At 43.4% G+C, this 22,470-nt stretch overlaps 1 protein-coding gene across 2 annotated transcripts in view; it reads right to left on the minus strand.

Annotated features, from left to right (window-relative positions):
* Positions 1-2,590: 2,590 nt before the first annotated feature.
* The window catches only part of IDUA (alpha-L-iduronidase), a 67,719-nt gene continuing 47,839 nt past the window's right edge, over positions 2,591-22,470 (minus strand). For both annotated transcript variants that reach the window (XM_087716273.1, XM_087716274.1), the window contains 6 exons: positions 18,606-18,815; positions 15,544-15,665; positions 11,575-11,700; positions 6,601-6,677; positions 3,784-3,884; positions 2,591-2,858 (listed from right to left, as the gene is read on the minus strand). In XM_087716273.1, the coding sequence (XP_087572399.1) occupies positions 2,761-2,858; positions 3,784-3,884; positions 6,601-6,677; positions 11,575-11,700; positions 15,544-15,665; positions 18,606-18,815 (734 nt within the window). In that variant the 3' untranslated portion in view covers positions 2,591-2,760. The remainder of the gene's footprint in view (positions 2,859-3,783; positions 3,885-6,600; positions 6,678-11,574; positions 11,701-15,543; positions 15,666-18,605; positions 18,816-22,470) is intronic.

Raw genomic sequence — 22,470 nt, forward strand, 5'->3', positions numbered from 1 at the left:
TCACGCCCATTACATCAGTCTCATCATCTAACCATTCTTGTTAACCAAAATGTCTTCTTTTCCCTTCTGCTTAAATTTGCAACTGTAGCTTCTGGAGACATTTTAAAACAATTTTAATAGGCATAAGCTAGCTTGCTTAGCAAGGGTAGGCAAGATGAGAAAAACACTAAATCTTCCCTATCAGAGAAGGGGTAGACTCAGATATTCAGGTCACTGGGGTAGGTTTTCATAATGTTCGGCCTGTAGCACCCTTATGGAATTGTTAATTATTTAATGACCATCCCTAAACCAGGGGTGTCAAACTAATGGACCGCGTGCCAAATGCGCTACGCACTGGCCACACCCATGCAGTTTAGCAAAAAAAGGTGCACCATGTCACATGACAACTTTGTGCTGACACAAGTTTGACACCCCTGATCTGAACATATGATCTGTTCTCCAATGAAAACCACCGGGCTTGTACTCATACATGAGGATGTGAAACGGATTGGTTGGCTTATTTAACCAGTGATGAGAGTTTCAGATATACAAACTCTTATTATTTTGTATTCATCAAATTCTGAGGCTGCCTGAGAAGCAATGGAAAGTACCGCACTCCTATGAACAAACAATTTGTAGTTGTTTGTGGTTGTACAGAAACCTCCACATTCCTGTTAGATACTTCCTTGAACATTTCATGCTTGCAATGATGCTGATATAAAATACAAGATTTGTGTACATTGCAGGAATGGGTTGAAGCTTTGTGTCTAACAAGCATGCCTGAAGTCGAATTAGAGGATATAACTTCCACAACTAAAACGTGCCTAGACCATGTAAATCCCCAATTACTCCCATATAGGCATATATGCAAGTTTGTTTTTTACAGAAAATCTTTAAGTAAAATCTACATTTAGTATCAAAGCTGAACATTTGAATTCCTACAATAAAAATAAAAGACCTTTTTGCTTATGAAGGCAAAGATTATTTTTGAACTTTCAAACCTTGTATGCTTGGGCATGTGCAAACAAATTTAGCACCATCGTTTCCTCTTAACATATTCAAATATAAGTTATATCTAAACCTCTGCTGGACTCTGATGCCTTTAATTCTGGTCTCTTCCTTTTGTTCCCCACCATGGCCAAAAAATAATAATTTTTCTCATTTTTTTAAAGAATTGGCAATCTTTACAATCCCATTTGGCAGTGGGCCACTTATGAAAAACTAGTAGGTTAGTAACTGGGATGATATTTGAATTGAAATTGCCTGATTCAAACTTCTCACCTTGCTTATGTCTCAATACAGTGCTACTCATAGTTTTAGCCCTAGTTGAAGATCCCTAAGCTATAAAGCTGACAGTGCGGAGTACAATTCAAGGACATTCACAAGTGTGATCAAAAACCCAAGATGGCAGGGCATGATAAAAAAAAAATGAAGATAATGATGATTACAGTGCAATCAAAGCTCTGCAATGTACATGCAAAAGAGGTGCTTTGATTGCATTATTGTAATCACTATCTTGACTTTTTTTGAACATACCTTATTTATTGGAAAGGCATACATTTTCTAGGAAGACATTCTTAAATATTCTGACCAGAAAATCGGAATATGTTACCTCACCCATATCTAAGTAAATGCTTTTTCAGGTAAATAAATATTTATTGAAAATACAATCCCTGTGCTTAAATTATCCTTGTTTAAAACAAGTTTCACATGGAGCTTCCCCTTACACAAGTATTCAAGCTGGACTGTTTATAGCTTCTGCTCTTTGGAAGGAGGCTTCCTTCTACTTCCTTCCTGATGCTGTAAAAAAAAGTGAGGTTGTGATGTGTTTGAATGATGCCAAGTTTGAAGAAAAGAATGAAGTGGATTGAGGCGGAGGAAGCTGCCTTATTCCAAGGCTTGGGTAGAAGCTGAAGAAGGGGGCATCTTCTTTGAGCTGAACTGGATTATGGGAATGAGTGCTCATGTTCTCTATGAACCCACCATGATCCCAACTTTTCCAGTTCTGTGGACTGGCAGTGGTGGCGGTAGCAGGGGAGGGGAGACAAATAGTTTCTCACATATACTGCTTGCATGAATGTAGCTTTGTGCATTCGCCTGATGCTTGCACTGCCCGGTTTCCAACACATCTTGGCTTGGCACAGACCAGAGAATGGGGATCCCTGAACCATGATATTGTCAGTGGTGGGATCCAGCCAGTTCACACCACTTCGGGTGGACCAGTTAACTTTCTGAGCAGTGTGGTGAACTGGTTGTTGGAAGAAATCATTAGGGCAGGGAACCGGTTGTTAAATTATTTGAATCCCACTACTGAATATTGTGGTTGGGAATCTAAATGGCACACCCTTATGTGGTAGCTTTAAGGAAAGGTTGACAAATCCATCCTGTTTTCATGCCACCCAGATTCTGCAGCTTGAAATTATCATTATTTCACTCCAGGTAATAACTGGGTGTTCTTGTTGCCAATTATGGCAATATAGGGATGAAAATGTAGATGAGCAGTGTTCTACTTTGTTCTCATAATTTCTGGGATGTAATTCCAGGAGAGTGCTTAAAATGATATGGGAGAGAAGAGCCTCTCCACATTATTGGTGAAAGAACAACAGAAAACTGAGCCAAAAAAAGAAGAATTTTGTTAAGAACAAGAAAACCATCCTTTTAAAGGTTATGGTTTTCCTGTAATAAAAAGCTACCTGCAATTTGCAGTTTTAACCATCCATATATACGTAACTTCTGATATACCAGCCTACATAATTTCTGATGAACATTTTTTGCTTCTTTTTAAGATGGTTCTCTGTAGAACATAGGTACAGAAAATGGGCCTGGCCTGTCCCAGTAATCCACAGCACGGATTTTGTAGAAGCCCACGAGTGTTGTTCCTGTAAAGAAAACCCAACAAATAGAGAAATTGTCAAATTTTAATTCCTCTACGAGTTCCTCCTAGATGCACTGATCAGTCTGAAATATTTCTATAAATACAGTTGTGACTGATCATTTAATTTTAATCCTCATTTAAGAACATTCTGTTATAAATAGAATTGCAAATCTTCTTATCTTGGGTTGACAGCTCCTGAAATCAATGTGCCAATCCATTTATATTTTAAATACGATTTTCTGCATTACAATATAATGAAGAAAGCTTGTAAAATGAGGACCCAGATTATTGGGGGCAATAGGCTGACTCTGTAAACTGCTTAGAGAGGGCTGTAAAAGCACCATGAAGCAGTATATAAGTGTAAGTGTTATTGCTATTGCTTTCAACACAGGATATCTGAGATTTGAAAATTGTGGGTGCTGGTGCCACTCTTTAAATTCAAGAAACTGTCCTCCAGAAGATATCATGCAGAAGTTTATTAATCGTTCCTTCAGTCAAAAAATTAATTTAAGTTTTGATATAAGACACTTAAATTTCCCCTTTTAAAAATGCCCCTCCCCCCCCAAAAATAAGCTGCCTCTGGAGGCTTCAAAACATTATGGATGGAAGTTTGCCATTACATATTTCACTAAATAAGGGTCTAAGGAATCCTTAGATCAGCAATCCTGAAACAGAATTTCAGGGAAGATCTTAAAGACATTGTTCAAAAAGAAACCTACTTTCCTGATTTAGAAAAAGGCTTAAAACAAAAGCTTTCCTTCCCAAACCAACAAATTTCTATTAATGATTATAATTTTAATATAAAATACAGTGGTAATAATAAATAATATTGTAAATAATTTAAGAAAGAATTGTAGTTTCCAATTAAATTCTAAAGGCATGCTTGAGGTTTTAAACTGAAATTACATTTGTGGTTTTGGGTTTTTTACCTGGGCTGTAGATTAACATTGTAAATATACTGTCTTTGACACTGATTTGGTGATATTTTTTCCCATCCACTGAAAACATCACTTTAAATTTTTTCAAACACCTGTGTGAAAATACACGTGCATATTGATCACAAGATTACAGGGTTATTTTTTTTTCAGAGTAAAAGGGTTTCTAGGAAAAGACTATAGAGAATTTTAAAGTATTTTCTCAAACACCTTTTTTTAAAAGCAACAAGGAGAGAATCCAAAAGGCGAGTATGTCTCTGCATCATACAGTACCAACTGCAAAATATATTTTTTTTTAAAAAAGAAGATCTATTCTCATATATTAGATAAAGAGCTGCCTTTGAGATAGATAAATACATGTTTGATATTAAAGCTGCGATTACTGCTACTACTACAGTTGTGTCGGGCGCACCAAAGTGTTTCTAGTTTGAAAGGATTGAATGGTGACTTCACTGTTGTCCAGGGGAACACCTACTTGAGGACTCCTTTCATATCCCTGTTAACTTGCCCACCAAAGTGGTACCCATTGATCTACTCACGGTTGCCTGCTTTTGAACTGGTGGGTTGGCAGGAGAAGGAAGGTGTGACGGAGCTCATCCCATCCTGCAGCAGCATCCGGGTCTTCAATATGAGTCTACCAATCATTAGCCCAGTGTCTTCACCTAGTGAGCTACCGCTCTATTAAAGCTACTGATAAATTTTGCTGATAGATGGGAGAAGATTAAACTATCCTGATTAAACCAAAGACATTTCTTTAGTACATTGGGCGAGCTGGGGAAGTCTGGGAACTGAAGTTCATACACCTTAAAGTTGTCAAGGTTGAGAAACATAGGTACTCCTCGCTTACAACCACAACTGATCCCAATTTTTTTGTTATTACACGAGGTTGGTTGATCCTCATTTCACAACCTTTTTCACCACAGTTCTTAAGCGAATCACTGCAACTGTTAAGTGATTCATGCGGTCATTAAGCAAATCTGGCTCCTGTCATTGACTTTTACTTGTCAGAAGATGACTGGGAAGGTTACAAATAGTAATCACATGACTCTGGGACAATGCAGTCATCATAAGTACATGGCAATGGCCAAGTGCCAACATTTTGATCACATGACCTTGGGATGCTGCAACAGTCACAAGTGTGAAAAATGGTCATCAGTCACATTTTTCAGTGCCGTTGTAACTTTGAATGATCACTAAATGGATGGTTGTAAGATAAGGACTTCTTATGAGAGTTTCTGTTCTTACCTTTTTTATTATTATTATTCTATGCCTCTGCTTATACAACCAAGGATTGTATTAGTTTTTTGGCAGCAGCCAAAAAAGCTAATACAATCTTTGGTTGCATAAACAGAGGCACAGAATCAAAATCATGTGAAGTATTAGTATCGTTTTATAAAGGCTTAGTAAGACCACACCTGGTATACTGCATCCAATTTTGGTCAACACACTACAAAAAAGATTTTGAGACTTTGGAAAAAGTGCAAAGAAGAGCAACTAAGATGATTAAAGGCCTGGAAACTAAAACATATGAAGAATGATTGCAGAATTTGAGTTTGGCCAGTCTAGAGAAAAGAAGGACTAGAGTTGACATGATAATAGTATTCCAATATTTGAGAGGCTGTCACAAAGAAGCAGGGGCCTATTTATTTTCCAAAGTAACAGAACACAGGACAAGAAATAATGGACAGAAACTAATCAAGGAGAGAAGCAATCTGGAATTAAGGAGAAACTTCCTAACAGTGAGGACTATTAACCAATGGAACAGCTTGCCATCAGAACTGTTTAACTGTTTATTAAATTTATAGGCCGCCCAATCCCGGAGGACTCCGGAGTTGTGGGTGCTTCATCACTGGAGGTTTTAAAGAAGAGACTGGACAGTCACTTGTCTGAAATGGCATAGTATTGGGATGGCGAACCTATGGCACGCGTGCCACAGGTGGCATGCGAAGCCATTTTTCAGGGCACCACGAGGTATTGCCCTGTTAGCTGGCCAGCACGAATGCGCGAGCTGGCCAGCTAACTTCAGCCTTCTTTTGAGGTGTTTTTCCTCCTCCTGAGGCTTCAAGGAAGCTTCCGGAGTGTGAAAAACCGGCCCTACGGACAAACCGGAAGTCACCATTCCCAAACTTCCAGGTTCCCCGTAGGTCCATTTTTCGCCATCCGGAGGGGGGGATGGGGACAGCTGTTTTCGCCCTCCCCAAGCTCCTAGAAAGCCACTGGAGCCTGGGAAAAGCAAAAAAACCGCACCAAAAGTGAGGGAGGGGGGTGTTTCGTGTGCATAGCATTATGGGTGTGGCACACCTGCACACGACCCCCCTGCGCTCCCCCCGCTTTTGGCATGGGAGCCAGAAAAGGTTCACCATAACTGGTATAGTATCTCTTGCTTGAACAGAACGTTGGACTAGAAGACCTCTAAAGTCCCTTCCAGCTCTATTCTAATTCTGATTTTTTCACTTGTGGAAGGGAGCTTTGCCTCTAATAAAAAGGATTATTGGGGAAAATATGATAGAGGGAAATTTTTCAAATCTTTCCTGAAAATGTCCCAAATAGCACAAGCCATTTCTTATACTATATGATTCAAACTTCTTTAATGCTATAGATGCAAGTCAAGGTGAGCTAAGAAGTATTCATCAGCCTTGGGTTTCTGTAGCCTGGAGGTTAGAAGTCTGATTGGGAAGAAATTTTCCAGCTAGTTGCTTGCAGAAACATTACAGTGTGCAAAATTAAAAAAAATAGCTTTTAAGTGAATAGTATTTTATCTGGAAAATGAATGAAAGAGAAACAATGATGGATTTCTTGAAAATGACCTACTTTGAATTCACAACGCTGTCATCCCATGTTATCAGAACCTGTCCTTTCATGAGACCAATGAAACGAACACCAATCACCTGCCAAGACAGAATTGCTTAGACTAAATACTGCATGCATGGAAAATATGAGCTGAGGTTCAGTTCAGGTTATTTAATCTGTGTGGATTGATTCATTTTAGGTTTGGGAGAAACGAAAGGACATCAGTTCAAACAAATAACAAAGCCTTGAAGGATGGCTGACTAACCAGGAAAACTAACCAGGCTTTGGATTTTACTAGAAGAGTTTCCAAGTAGCATTTAGAGTTGATTAAGTGGAATGTTAGACTGACTGTGTTCAATCACCATGCATTTACGGTAATTTATATGCAATAAAGGAGCACAGCTTTGGAGTATCATCTCACACCCTTGGAGAATGCAAGCTGTTTTTTAATGCTTTCTCCTTTACAACACTTCCTAACATCTTTTAATTGAATAGAATTCTTTATTGGCCAAGTGTGATTGGATACACAAGGAATTTTGTCTTTGGTGCATATGCTCTCCGTGTACAAAAGGAGAATAAAATACATTCATCAAGAATTTAAAGATACAACACTTAGTGATAGTCATAGGTTACTAATGAGCTATCAAATCATACTAGGAAACCAATAAAAACCATGTAAATTGAAAGATACAAGCAACATGGTTATAGTCAGAAGTGGAAAGAGATAGACACTAGGAAGGAAGAGAAGAATAACAGCAATACATTTTTAGTAAATTATTGACAGTGTTGTGGGAATTAGTTGTTAAGCAGAGTGATGGTATTCAGGAAACAACTGTCCTTGTGTCTAGTTGTCTTGGTGTGCAGTGCCCTATAGCGTAGTTTTGAGGGTAGAAGTTGAAACATTTTATGTCCAGGATTTTGAATTGACAAATAATACAGCAGCTTACAGAACGCTATAGTGAGGAATCCTCTTGCAACTGCTACTCACATGCCTTTGTAGCCCCTTCCACCATCTGCAATGCACCCTACAAGCAGAATCGAGGTGAGCCACAAATATGTGCTGGCTTGTGATTGTGAATCACGGTTGCATGTTCCCAATCTCAAGACTGGGCAGAGTGTTAATCCTTTGTAGGACAAGAGATTGGGTGTACTGGATGACTGTCTTTTGCTATCAGGGGCTCTTTGGCGCATTAAGAAAAATGTCTTAGGACATTTTTTGTCAAATTCTTGAATTTTTGTAAGGGCTTGGCACAAGACAAAAGCTCATTCTGTAAGAAAAACCCAACACAACCTTATACCTTCTTCACATCTAAGATAGAAGTAAACAAACAAACAACAAATATCAAAACAAAAACCATCTGCTATCTTTGCTTCTTATACAGGTTGGTAGCTTTGCTTAGAGCTCATGAAAACAGAAAACAGGAGAAGATTGGCCAAATGGTCCAGAATAATAAAATCTACTTTGGTGGATTTGTCACTTCAAAAATATAACTTTTAAGATATGTTGGCTCTGATTTGCTTATATAAGTCTAAGTGTTACTACTACTGCTACTATTGGGGAGTGCAGCTTTTTTAGTGCAAATCTGACACCCTTATTCTCTGAGACCTGCTTGTCTTCTAGGCTAGGAGTCCCCAACCTTTTGGATCTCAGGGATAAGGTGACCAGACGTCCCGATTTCAGCGTGACAATCACACTTTATAACAATTTTTCCAGTTTCCCGCTGCGTTTTTAAAAAGTATCGGTTTTCTGGCTTCATGTTGAAAGCCCAGTGGATTTGCTTAAGAAATCCTAACCGGGGCAAGACAAAAGACACCCTGTCTAACCTCTTTCTCTCTGTCTCAGTACTTTCATTGAAGATATTAAAACGTTAAAGCAACAAAATGGACCTCCCCCCCCCCCGTGGCGTTTTTACTCACTTTTATAAGAAAAAAATGATCTAGTACCATAGAGCTGCAGGAAATGGCTAGAGAGGTTACTTCCTGGATTTTCCAGAGGGGAGGGGCACGCAGGTTGGAGGACTGCTCCGAAAAATGGTGGCATTTTTCCCTGACTAATTTCACCATTTCAATTTGCTCAGTTCTTTGTATTAACATCTACATCATTCTGGGTTTACTTGGAGTGCAAGCCTGCTGGTAAGTGGGTTTTTTTCTTTTATTTTTTAATGTATTTTAAAATAATATTTTATTTATTGTGCATAGGATTTATTAAAATAGTTTTATGCTGTGTGGTTTAAGTTAAGAACTCCCTGTTATTAAGCTTTCCTCAATTAATCTCTGAGTAGATTCCCACCAACTTCAAGATCCCAAGGGCACATCTTGGAAGCTACACCTTTGCTTAGTTTATAGATGATGCCTTTCCTTAAATATGAAAATAAATACATTTATTGTTCAAATGTGTACATCTCAATAGAAATGACTCTCAGGGGTGACAACAATCCACTAAAATAATAATATAAAACAGTAATTACAAAAACAGGAGCAACTGTTATGAAAATTATTATTAAAAAATAAAGAATAAAAATGGAGTTATTAAGTACATTAATTGCAGCAACCTTCTTTTCATTAAACTAGACATACCCAATTCCAAGGAATTAAAAGACGCTTGCTCCTGGGGAGGAAAGCTATGGCAAATCTAGACAGCATCCTAAAAAGCAAGTTGACCAGATTTTCAGTAAAGAGGGACACCTTTGACTGGGGGTGGGGGCTTGATTAAAAATTTATACAGAGCAACAAAAATTTTCATACAACGCAAAAATAGTATTGTAATATTTTTTTAATTTCAACATAACTACAATTTACAAATATAAATTGTAACTGTTGTCAAACATCAAAATTTTGATCACGTGACCATGAGGATGCTGCAACGGTCGCTAAGTGTGAAAAATGGTCATCAGTCACTTTTTTCAATGCCATTGTAACTTTGGTCACTAAGCCCATTATACCACCTTTCTTGCCACAGTTCTTAAGTGAATAACTGCAGCTGGTATTTTGTATTTTGGATAGAATCTTTTTTAAAATTGTCTTTGACTATTTTAGTTTATTTATTTATTATTTTATTTATTAGACTTATATACCGCTTCATAGGGCTTTCAGCCCTCTCTAAGCGGTTTACAAATTTTTTAGCAAATTGAGTCAGCAACTTGCCCCCACAGTCCTGGTCCTCATTTCACCCACCTCGGAAGGATGGAAGGCTGAGTTGACCTTGAGCCGGTGAGATTTGAACCGCTGAACTGCAGATCACAGTCAGCTAAAGTGGCCTGCAGTACTACACCCTAACCACTGCGCCACCTCGGCTCTTTTTAAAAAAGATTCTATCCAAAATACAAAATACCGGCTGCAGTTATTCACTTAAGAACTGTGGCAAGAAAGGTGGTATAGTGACCAAAGTTACAATGGCATTGAAAAAAGTGACTGATGACCATTTTTCTCACTTAGCGACCGTTGCAGCATCCTCATGGTCACGTGATCAAAATTTTGATGTTTGGCAACAGTTACAATTTATATTTGTAAATTGTAGTTATGTTGAAATAAAAAAAATATTACAATAGCAATAGCAATAGCAGTGAGACTTATATACCGTTTCATAGAGCTTTCAGCCCTCTCTAAGCGGTTTACAGAGTCAGCATATCGCCCCCACAATCTGGGTCCTCAATTTACCCACCTCGGAAGGATGGAAGGCTGAGTCAACCCTGAGCCGGTGAGATTAGAACCGTTGAACTGCTGATCTAGCAGTCAGCTGAAGTGGCCTGCAGTACTGCACTCTACCCACTGCGCCACCTTGGCTCTGCAATACTATTTTTGCGTTGTATGAAAATTTTTGTTGCTCCGTATAAAATTTTTAATCAAACCCCCCCCCCCCAAATTCATAATTTTAAATCCCGCGGACCACTAATACGATCTGCCTAATGACTGGCTGGCTGGGCATGGCTAGGTGGTTATGTGACTGGGTTGGCAGGGCCAACTCGGTGTCACTCATGTCAAGGGGTGCCTCGCCAGCCTCTACTTGCCACTCCTTGCCTACCTGACCCGGCTCCTTAGGGCCCCAACAGGGAGTAGTTGTTGGAGCTAAGCAACCATCATGAGAAAGAGTTGGCAAAACAGCTCAGTTCAAATTGGATCTGACCGAGAAGGTGGCTCAGCAAAAGCACCTCACTACAAGCATAGGTTTTCCAAGCAGAGGGAAGACCTGTGGGAGTGCAAGCCCAGATACCAGTGCTTGGAGGCCCAGCAGGCTGAGATGGTCAGCCAGTTCCAGATCATGATGCCATCCCACTGGAACAAGGCCCTCTGGCTCTTCGTCACCAGTGGCATTTCCCTCCAGCCTTCCCTCCAAAGCCCTGCACGAGCAGGCTGAAGCAGACCTCAAATTGGAATTTCTGCCCCCCTCTGACCTGCACAAAAAGACCCCAAAGGGGGAGACTCCACGGACCACCAGTTGGTGACTGCTGCTCTAGGCCTACAAAAGTGTATCCTGTGCATGTTTTAGGAGTAGCCAGATATCCCTAAGACATATATTTACCACCTCAATGATAGTTATGTCTTGGAGCAAGGACTGAAAACCTCTAATCCTTCACACATTGTTGGAGTATAACAGCAAGCACTGCCAGTGGGGAGAGAACCAGAGATCTGCAGTTCAACAGCCAGATGGGCCAAAGTTCTTCATAGATATTTATAGGCAATGCTTTCCCTTTGGCTGGAAAGCTGCCTCTTTCCTTTCTAACCTTGATAGTTTTTACAAGTTCAGTACAAGGGTATACTTTGCCAGAGAAAAAAGCAACATCTGGTGCACAGCAGCGTAAAAATCTTCTTTGGCTCAAATAGTGCTGATCAAGGATAATAAAAGAACTGTGGGAGTCATTGAAAGAATGCCAAGAATCCTCCAGCCTCTCCTAACTCCAGAGTGAAGTCAGGCTAAAAAACAAACAAAGTCATTTAGTTTCCACCTTACTAAACTTTCTGTGTTTGCAAGCAAAAGTGGCATAAGAGAGCACCCACCTGGTTGGGAGCAGAGAGGGGCTTTGCACAAATATGAAGAAGGAAAACAGCTGGAATTGGAAGTTCTTGCTTCAGTACTAAATGGTCTTTTGCAGGTAGTGGAAATGGTCCTTTCACCACAGGGTCCTAAGAAACAGATTTAATTTTTTAAAAGGCAGAGATGCTGGAGAACATTATCTAGAACTTCATTGACACATACAAGTTGCACCGCTATAATAAGTTGAAAGTTACCAGTAGAAGACCATCATCTAAAGCAGGGGGTATCCAAACTTGGCAACTTCAAGACTCATGGACTTCAATTCTCAGCTATGCCGGCTGGGGAATTCTGGGAGTTGAAGTCCACAAGTCTTAAAGTTTCCATTTTTGGAGACTCCTGACCGCAAAAAAAGCCACTTTGATTCTTGTACTCACATCTTTCATTGTAATTGGGGTGGCTTCTGCATTTTTATATAAGATATTTTATGTTTAAGCCTTCATTTAAAAATATGGCTGTTGGGAAGTTCAACGAGCTTAAGTTGAACTCTGGAAATCTATCATGATCATCTGGAGGAGAAATCTTTACTTCTTTTCTTAACTCATTGCAGAATGTGTGCTCACCAGGCCCAAAAGCTGCTTCAGGGGATGCAATCCCAGGATAAGGGGCAGCTGACTTAAAGAACTACAGAAGGGTATTACATTTACACCCCTGTGAATTCAGACTAGGACAAGCCAGCTTCAAATCTCTCTTCAACCATGAAAGCTCAATGGCTGACTTTGGGTCCCTTCGTTCTCTTTCAGCCCAATCTCCCTGTCAGGATTGTGATGGTGAGGAAAAATGGCAGGGAGAATTTTATACACACCACCTGCAGGAAAAGTGAGGTGTAATTCTAGCAAGAAAATAATGGCCTCCAAATTTTATTTATTTATTTAAGAAATGTATATGGCTTCCCAACTTGAATAATTGTGGCTCTGGGTGGTATATAATCCACCAGTAACATCTCATTATATCAGGAACCCCAAATTTATATTACATCCTTTCATGCAAGTACTCCAATGGTGAAATCTAATTCCCCCCGTACCCCGGTTCTGTGGGCATGGCTTGGTGTTGGTAGTGGGTCATGTGACTGGGTGGGCATGGCCAAACCCCCCCCCCACTTTCAGCTTTTTAAAACATCCCCCCCCCCCCCTGCTGGTTTGCCCAAACCAGCAGGAAAAAATGCATTAAAAAGCTTCCGACGATCGTGTGGCTCAGCTGTGAGCTTTTTTTTTTTACTACTGGTTCGCAGAACCAAGGATAATCGTCCCTACCAGTTTGGCTGAACCAGGCGGAACTGGGAGGATTTCACCCCTAAAGTACTCCAATCAATTCAGCTGGGATGGGGGGGATGGGGCCAACTATATATAACCACATATGGATATGGGGAAGATCATCCCAATGGGCAGGCACTACAAAGGAAAAAGCATATTAAAAAAAAAGCAGACAGGAGGCAAAGCCAATTGATCCGGCATCCTGCCACTTATGTGTATAGTTAGTGGAAATAACATGGGAGACATAAGAGGTCAAAAGAAGAGAAATGGAGATGGGATACCCCATCTATTTCTTGCTTAGATCTGTTTGTTTCAAATTCATCCCCTAGTTGACACATGACTCCCAAGAACAAATATTGTTCCCAATAGGTGAGGGAAGCTGAGGCCAACATTTCTGATTTCCAATTCGCCTCAGAAATTCTCTCTGTGTTTTGCTACAATCGTCTGCAACACCTTCCTTGGTATTTTTTTTAAAAAGCCCAATTTGCATTGAACCACTGAGCAGCTTCGGGGGGTGCTTAGATTCCCTAGTGCCAAGCAAGTCCTAACAAGAGATCATGGGGAAAAGATCAAAAATAAAATCCGACGGGAAGCATTCCTTCTGGCTTTGTTTATCAAGACATCTATTACCATAAACATTTACATAACCCTTTCCATAGTGTCAGATCCATGGAAAAAGCTGGCCCACAAGGAGAAAACATCTGGTTAGCATAAAAGGAATGAATCAGATTGGGACAACACCCTGATTTATTTCTACAGGACAAGACAGAAGAGATACAGAGGATAGGTGAGTAGATTGGGGAAAAGGTGTGTGTTTGCTCTCATTTAGAGATCATTCCATGGTGCTAGTGGTGTTACAGACATATATTAGCTTAACGCTGTTTTGACTCTCCCCACAAAGCATCCTGGAAAATGTAACTTGGAAAAAATAATGATAATTCTTTTATTTGAAGGACTGTGGCACTGCCTCCCTTCAGAATTAGAGTTCCATTAATTGCTTGGGGAGAAGGAATAACAACATATCTGTTACATCTGGAGAATAAAGAAACTATCATAATGCCAGATATAGACACGGGAGTTAAAACATCAAAAAGCAAGATGAGAAGCAATAGATGGAAACTAACTAAAGAGAGAAGCAACCTAGAACTAAGGAGAAATGTCCTAATGGAGCAATCAACCAATGAAACAACTTGCCTTCAAAAAGTTGTGGTGCTCCATCACTGGAAGCTTTAAAAAAAAAAGACTGGACAATTGTTTATCTGAAATGGTATAGGGTCTTCTGCTCGAGCAGGGAGTTGGACTGGAAGACCTCCCAGGTCCCTTCCAACTCTATTATGCTATAGTATGTTCTAATGTAAGGGTAGAAGTTCGTACAAATATTAAAATAAACTCAGGTTCTGAAGTTTTACCACAGAAGGACTTTTCAAATGAGAGTATTTCTCGTAGTAGTTCAAATGGGAGCAGAACTGAGCCGACGATGGAGCCAAGAGACTGGAAGTGAGGCAAGAGGTTGACAAGCAAATATGAATTTTCTTTCAGAATTTTTCTCAAGGGAGCTCTTTGTGGCTATGAAAAGCAGAATGTTCAAAAGGGCTGCTAAATGAAAAGATCTGGAGGTTTAGACGTTTTATTTTTCTACTAAAGAAATTGTAGAATTTAAAGTATTGTGTTTTTTAAATAAACAAATGAGAGCAACCCTAAATGTATTCAGAAGTAAGTATGTCTGTATCCAATGGGGCTTATTCTTTAATGCTTAGGACTCATTGAAAAATTGTGATAGAAGCATACATTGTTATGAATGCTATGGAGAGAACAGACAGTTTTGTTTACGTTTAACCTTACAAAAACTTGAAATGAACCTAACAAAGTAAATGGAACTTCTTTTGACTGGAGCAGTCTGCCTCTAAATATGCAATCCAGCCACTCTGCCAGGCTCTGCGTATAAGTTCTCAGACATCTTCAAGAGGCTGTAGTTAAAAAGGGAATGCTGGGCTGGGTCTAATTCAGCAGAAGAGTACCGACATTCAGCAAATGAGGAGGACAAGCTGAAGTAAGGGACCAGTATAATGCAGCTCAAAAGAGTATACAGTACAGGAAATATGCAAGGTGGTAGTCAGAGCCTGATGCAGAGTTTTAAACTTACAATCAATGGAAAGAAGTAAAAATTCCTCTTCCCCCTCAGCTTTCAGATGGGAGATGTGCAAGATTGTGCTAAAATCTTAAGCAGTTAATCCTATCATCTGTTCATTTATATCACTCAAAGCTATAGAAAAACTTTATTAATGTTTATTATACCTGGATATTTTAATACCTTCCTTCCTTCTCTGCCTTCCCCCCTCCCTGCCTCACTTCCCTATTACATAAACTTTCCCCAACCATGACTGGGAGTTGAAATCCAACACATCTGGATGAAATTAGGGAAAATTAGCTTTAACAAATGATTTCTAGCATGGTCTGTACATCAATGGAAAAAGTTTGTTTGTTTGTTTTCTGGTTTGTACCATAAACATGTATACAATGCCAGGGTGATTATTTTGAAGTAAATTTTCATGCGACAGAGATATAGGGCAACAAAACATACTTAGGAAGAAATTCACTGAATTCAGAAACATATGCTCTCAAATAAGTAGGGCTGGGGTCCGATTTCACAAAGAGCTATTTCTCAAATGCACAATACTCTACCTCAGCATCTCTTATTTGCTCCAATTGCATCTGAGAAGGAAAATCCGGCATTCCCACTTTCTTCCATTGCAAATATGGATTTGTTAGGCTGTTATCCAAGTAGTATGTGACATATACAAGTTCTTTGGGAAGACAAAAAAAATGTAATAAGTTTTAAGGTGGCTTTAGTTGAACATCAAATCAAACTTAAGTGTTCTGGTTCACAGTTGTTTATTTAATGATTTCAAGTGATGAGTTTCGGGCCTCAACTCTTAGACAAAGTAATTTTAGAAAGAAACAGAGAAGTAGGTCATCAGGAGCCTGAGAAACCGAAACTGGCATTGTTTCATCCTGTAGGCTGGGGGTCTCCAACCTTGGCAACTTTAAGCCTGGTGGACTTCAATTCCCAACAAAGCTGGCTGGGGAATTCTGGGAGTTGAAGTCCTCCAGGCTTAAAGTTGCCAAGGTTGGAGATGCCTGTTGTAGGCCACTGAAAAGGTTTTGTATCCTGAAATATGAAAGGGAATGGGGGGAAAATCCAACTGAGCTTGACTAAGATACAATCCTCAGCAGACTGTTCCAGAGGTGGTATTCAGCAGGTTCTGACCAGTTCTGGAGAACCGGTAGTGGCAATTTTGAGTAGTTCAGAGAACCGGTAAATGCCACCTCTGACTGGCCCCGCCCCCATCTATTCTCTGCCTCCCGAGTCCCAGATGATCAGGAGGAAATGAGGATTTTGCAGTAACCTTCCCCTGCCAGGCCCACCAAGCCACACCCACATAACCCGTAGTAAAAAAAATTAAATCCCACCATTGGACTCTTCTGATGGGAGGTAATGTAAGAGCTAAATCTCCAAATTGATTAATCAACCCCTGAGTTGATACCTGCGACTCCAACAGCTGCTCAACATTTCTCTGTCTCCTGCAAATGCCCAGTTAAAAAGATGGTGCCTGCTTCAAACATCACTTGATGAGTGAGGGAGAACAATCCAAAAACTGTTATTGCAGAACTCAAACCTGGGGCTGTTTGTGAAGTGAAACCTGGGAAACCCTTTCACTGTTTACTGACTCTTTCTGAACCCTTCTTGGGAACAACTCTTTCTATGGGAATGAAAGCTCAAGAGCAGGGGTGTCAAACTCAATTTTATTGAGGGCCACATCAGGGTTATATTTGACCTGGGGGGGGGTGCATGATCGGGGTAGGGGTGATCAGTTTGATGTTACCCATGTCGGGAGCATCTGTGGTGGTCAATGCTAAGGCAGGACTTCCCTCAGATCCTCCCTTAACTCTAATTATCTTCTTCCTTCCTTTCTTCTTTTTTCTTCCCTCTTCATTCTCCTTTCTTCTTCCTTCCCCTCTTTCCTTATTTCTCCTTCCTTGCTCTCTTCCCATCTTTCTTTTTCTTTGTCTTTCCTGTTTCCCTTTCTCCTTTCCTGTCCCTTCTTGCATGCCCAAATGCAAAAGGGGAAACATTTCTCCTTTTCTTTTTATTTTGTTTTGCTAGCCCTCTGCCAGTCAGCCCTCTTGAGCTCCGTTTTTGCTGGCAGAGGCACCATGGGCTGGTCCTTTGCTGTTTCCAGGGCGGTCCCGCAGGCCAGATCCAAGCACTCCATGGGCAGGTTTGACATCCCTGCTCAAGAGAAAGAGCCAAAGGGTGACAAGCTTTTCACCAAGTAAATTTTTTCTCACAATCAGAAAATTTTCACCATGAAGTTATCTCGGTCTCACTGCCAGAATCGAAACAAAAACCCCAAACAATGAACATACAATTGTTTCACAAAACACAATTCTGCATGCTTAACCTGTCCTAATTAGATTGTGTGAATTGTCTATTCAAGTTAAGACATCAGAGATTATCTGGTGACCAAGCGCCTTCTGAGTTCAAATCCCAAAACCTCTTCCCATATTGCTTAAAGAATGACCCTTCTGTGCCACCATTCAAACTGAATACTAATTTAAAAATACATATTTTGTGATTACTTTAGGATGAAGCAGTTTGTGTAGCGCAGGGGTCCTCAAACTTTTTAAATAGGGGGCCAATTCACAGTTCCTCAGACTGTTTGGAGGGTATTTATTTGAGTACTTATTAATACTTATAAGCCGCCCTTTTCCCTGAGGGGACTCAGGGCGGCTTACATAAAATGAAGGGAGGGGGTATACAGACAATAGACACAAACAATACATAGAAGTAAAATAGTAAGCAACATTCATTCATCATTCGGGTGGGGGCAATTATCTTTGTCCCCAGGCCTGACGGGCTAGCCAGGTCTTAAGGGCTGTGCGGAAGGTCTGGACGGTGGTGAGGGTATGAATCTCCATGGGGAGATTGTTCCAAAGGGTCGGAGCTACTACTGAAAAGGCTCTCCTCCGTGTAGTTGCCAGTCGGCACTGACTGGCAGATGGAACTCGGAGGAGGCCCAGTCTATGAGATCTAATTGGTCGCAGGGAGGTAATTGGCAGGGGGGGGGGGAGGACTGGCTGAGGTCATGTGACTGAGAGGGTGAACTAAGTGGTCATGTGACTGGGTGGGCATGGCTAGGTGAACATGTGATCGGGTGGGTGTGGCCAATTTAGCAGTCCATTAAACAAGACACACAAATTAAACTTTAATTTGTTATGCTCCTGGGCAATGGAAAGCAGGCTAGTGAAGGGATGCAGTTACCTTGGGGGGGTGTGTGCATCTCTCTCCCTTCCTCCCTCCTTCCTCTCTGGAGGCTTGGGAGGCCAAAAACTCCTCGGCCTCCAAACCACTCTGCCACCCAAAAACAGGCCAGTTTTTGGCCTCCTCGGCCTCCAGAAGGTGAGTGGAGGCGGGGGGGGGGGAGGTAAGTGGGGCAGCCTTGTGATCCCTCGTGGGTTGGATTAATGGCTTCAATGGGCCGTATCCAGTTCCCGGGCCATAGTTTGAGGACCCCCACTGTAGCAGTTAGGAACTGCCCACTGCCCTGTGAGACCTCAGAAAAGATCTCTCTTGCATTTGTTTAGCAGTGCATGAAGCTATTTCCTTCAAATTGAATGTAAATCTCATGTTTCTGGCAGGTATCAGGTCAATAGCCCTTCAAAAAGTCATAGCAAAATTTTACCTTTGTGTTTAGGATAATTGGCTATCTTTAGAATCACAGTACTGGTGTTTAAGGATGTCTTGTTATCATTGCTTGAATAGATCAGTATTGATGCTTGCCAGCTGTCGGACAATTGTAGTCCTGAAGGTTTATGCAAACTGGCTAATATTCCCAAAGTGTTACAGTCTTCTGCTTTGTGACTGGAAATATTGGCAGAAACGTGCTCTTCTCCTGCATAAGAAGGAGAAAACCATGAACCAAAAAAGGGCTTGAAATGAGAAACTTACAGAGGAGCATTTAAAGCATGTTATTATAGTTCTAGAAGTAAGCCAAATGAACTGTAACTGTGCGAGAACATTTCATCAAAAGATTAGAATTCCATGAGAGCATAAGAAGAGCTAAAGTTTGAAGTAACAGATAAACCTTTAGTTGAAGATACCTAAGTTGCTATTTTGATTCTCCTTCTGTTGATTAAAAGCTGTCCTTCTAAGACTGTGCTATTTTTTAAAAGATTTTTTTTATCCCCTCTTTGTTATTTTTATAAAAGGACGTTGGTCTTACCTGAACGTCTATTTTCGGAGGGGGGGGAGGGAGTGGTCACGTGTGGGTTTTATCTTAGCCTGATTGGTCCAAAGACTGAGAGCAAAGCTATAAATACTGGTGCCTTCCAATCCTGGCCCAGATTCTCGAAGCCGAACGGTACAACTGAAATGACAAAAAAACAACCACAACAAACCCCGGGAGCACCCAGGCCCTCCCCTTGGCCCCAACGAACACAACTCAGGGCGGGTCGTGACCACTCCCTCCCCCCCTCTGAAAATAGACGTTCAGGTAAGACCAACGTCCTTTTTCCAGAGGAGGGGGAGGGAGTGGTCACGTGTGGGACATACCCAAGCTAAAGGTCCCAGGGAGGGAGAACAAGAACCACTAGGGCCCAAGGGGAGCCTCAGCCACCACCCCTGCAAGACTCTCCGACCGAAGGACGCGTCTGCAGATGCGAAAGCATCCAGACGATAATGCCGGATGAAAGACGTCGGGGAAGCCCAAGTGGCCGCACGACAGATGTCCTCAAATGGGGCCCTCGTGGCCCACGCCGCCGTGGTCGCAGCACTCCTAGTAGAATGGGCCGTGATCCCCGATGGGGCCGGCCGACCTGAAGCCCCATAAGCCTCCACAATGGCCTCACACAGCCAACGGCCAATGGTAGCCGAAGACACTCTCGACCCCAGCGTCCCCGGCTGGAACGAGACAAACAAGGCATCCGACCTACGGATCTCCCTGGTCCGCCGGAGGTAGATTCGCAGAGCGCGGCGGACATCCAACCGATGCCAGAGCCGTTCCCTGTCATTGGACGGACCCGGGCAAAAGTCAGGCAGGACGATCTCCTGAGCCCTATGAAAGGGGGTATTCACCTTCGGGGCGAAGGCTGGGTCAAGGCGAAGCACCACCCTGTCCTGGTGAAAGTGACAAAGGTCCTCCCTGGAAGACAGAGCACCTAGCTCCGAAATACGTCGAGCGGACGTGATCGCCACCAGGAAGGCCACTTTCAGCGACAAGAAATGTAAGTGAACAGATCGGAGGGGCTCGAACGGGGCCCCCGTCAAGGCCTTGAGTACCAGGGGAAGATCCCACGTGGGAAACCTGTGGACGGGGGTAGGCCGGAGATTAGCTGCCCCCTTCAGGAAACTGGGAAAGGGAAGAAGACCCTCCCACCAGGACCGAAGACAGAGCCACCACCTGGCGACGCAAGGTATTCTGTGAAAGTCCGTCCTCAAGACCTTTCTGAAGGAAATCCAAGACGTTGGGAATGGTGGCTCTATCGGGAGAAATGCCCCTAGATGAGCACCATCTGACAAAGGCCGCCCAGGTGGAGTTATAAATGCGGGTCGTCGACGGCCGCCGAGCCGCGTCGATGGTGTGAATGACCCCGGAGGACAGATGAGCCTCTCTCAGAAGCCGCCGTTCAAGAGCCAGGTGGTCAGATGAAGCCACTGTGGCTCCGGGTGAACCAGAGCCCCCTGCAGCAAGACTACCTCCCCCCACGGAATCCTCCACGGGGGGGGGGGGGCACCAACAGCTGTACCAGGTCCATGAACCAGGGCCTCCTGGGCCAATACAGGACCACCAGGATGACCAGGGCCCCCGCCGCCACCAGCTTCCTGACGGTCCCCAGGATGAGGGGAATGGGAGGGAAGGCATAAAGAAGGCCCGGGGGCCACCTGCTCCTGAGGGCGTCCGTGCCCTCCGCCGACCTGGACTGGAAACGAGTGAAGAACCGTGGAAGCTGGGAGTTTTCGGGCGATGCAAACAGGTCCACCAGAGGAGACCTGAACCTTTGGCAGATCCTCTGGAACAGCGACGGGTGGAGTTGCCACTCGCCGTTGTCCAGAGTCGCTCGACTGAGCCAATCTGCCTGGACATTGGAGAGTCCCAAGATGTGCTCTGACACCAAGGACAGCAGGTGTCTCTCCACCCAGGAGCCCAGCCGCAGAGCCTCCAACCAGGGGCCCCGTGAGTGGGTCTCACCCTGACGATTGATGTGAGCCTTGGTGGCCACATTGTCCGTCAGGAGGAGCACATGGCGCCCCTCCACCGAGGACTGAAAGTGACGCAGAGCCAGTCGCGCAGCCTTCAGCTCCAGCCAATTTATATTGTGGCGTAGGTCCGAGGCCGTCCACCTGCCCTGCGCCATCCGAGAGCCCACCAGGGCCCCCCACCCGAACAGACTTGCGTCCGTGGTGACGGTCACCCTGTCCGGCTCCCAGAAGCAGCAGCCCCGCTGAATGGCCGGGGAGAGCCACCACACCAGAGAGACTCGGACCCCCGCCAGGAGACGGAGAGTCCGAAGAGAATTGCTCAATCTTCCCCTCTGAAAGGAAATGAGTTCCCACTTGGGGGGGGCCTGAGATGAAGCCTGGCCCACGGGACAATCCCGATGCAAGAGACCATCTTGCCTAATAACTGTGACAGAGAGAGGATGGAAGTGGACCACCTTGCGCGAACGCTTTCCGCCAGACGACGGAGGCTGTCCTGCCGTTCCTGAGACAGACTCACCACCCCCGACTTGGAATCTATGACTGTCCCCAGATGCAGAATGCGAGTGGAGGGGGAATGATGACTCTTGGTGAAGTTCACCGAAAAGCCCAGGCTTTGAAGGCTCCGAATGGTGAGCCGAAGATCCGAGATAGCCTGAGGAAGGGACCCCGCCTGAACCAAGACATCGTCTAAATAGCATTGGAGACGAACTGGCACAGACCGCAGATGAGCCGCCAGAGCCGCCAGAACCTTCGTGAAGGTCCGTGGGGCCGAGGCCAGGCCGAAGGGAAGAGCCCTGTACTGGTAGTGGCGGGACCCGTGAGAGAACCTCAAGAACCGGCGATGAGCGGGCAGGATGGGAATGTGAAGATAGGCCTCCGTGAGGTCCACGGAGGCCAGGAAGTCCCCTTTCCTGATGCCCTGAAGGATAGACTTGACGGATGACATTTTGAAGGGCCTGTACACCAGGAACCTGTTCAGGCGCTTGAGGTCTAGAATTGCCCTCCAGCCCCCCGTGCTCTTCGGAACCACGAAGAGATTGGAGTAGTGGCCCAGGCCCCGTTCCCCTAAAGGAACTGCCTCCACCGGCCGAATTCCAAGGAGGTGGGCGATCGCCTGAACCATCAGGCGGCGGTGCTCCCTACTCCGAGACAGGGGGAACGACCGGAAGAGGTTTGGAGGAGTGGAGAGGAATTCTAATCTGAGACCGTGACGAACCATGGCTCGGAACCAAGCGTCCGAGGTGATTTCGTCCCATCCATCCACATAGAGGGAGAGGAGGCCGCCGATGGGACGACTCGGGTTCGAGTCACTTCCCCCTGTGGTAGGGACGGCTGCCTCCGCCACGAAA

The sequence above is a fragment of the Thamnophis sirtalis genome, unplaced genomic scaffold (assembly GCF_051295495.1).
Source record: "Thamnophis sirtalis isolate CommonGarterSnake01/CBP01778 unplaced genomic scaffold, rThaSir2_p1.2 scaffold_5, whole genome shotgun sequence".
Classification (NCBI taxonomy): Eukaryota; Metazoa; Chordata; class Lepidosauria; order Squamata; family Natricidae; genus Thamnophis; species Thamnophis sirtalis.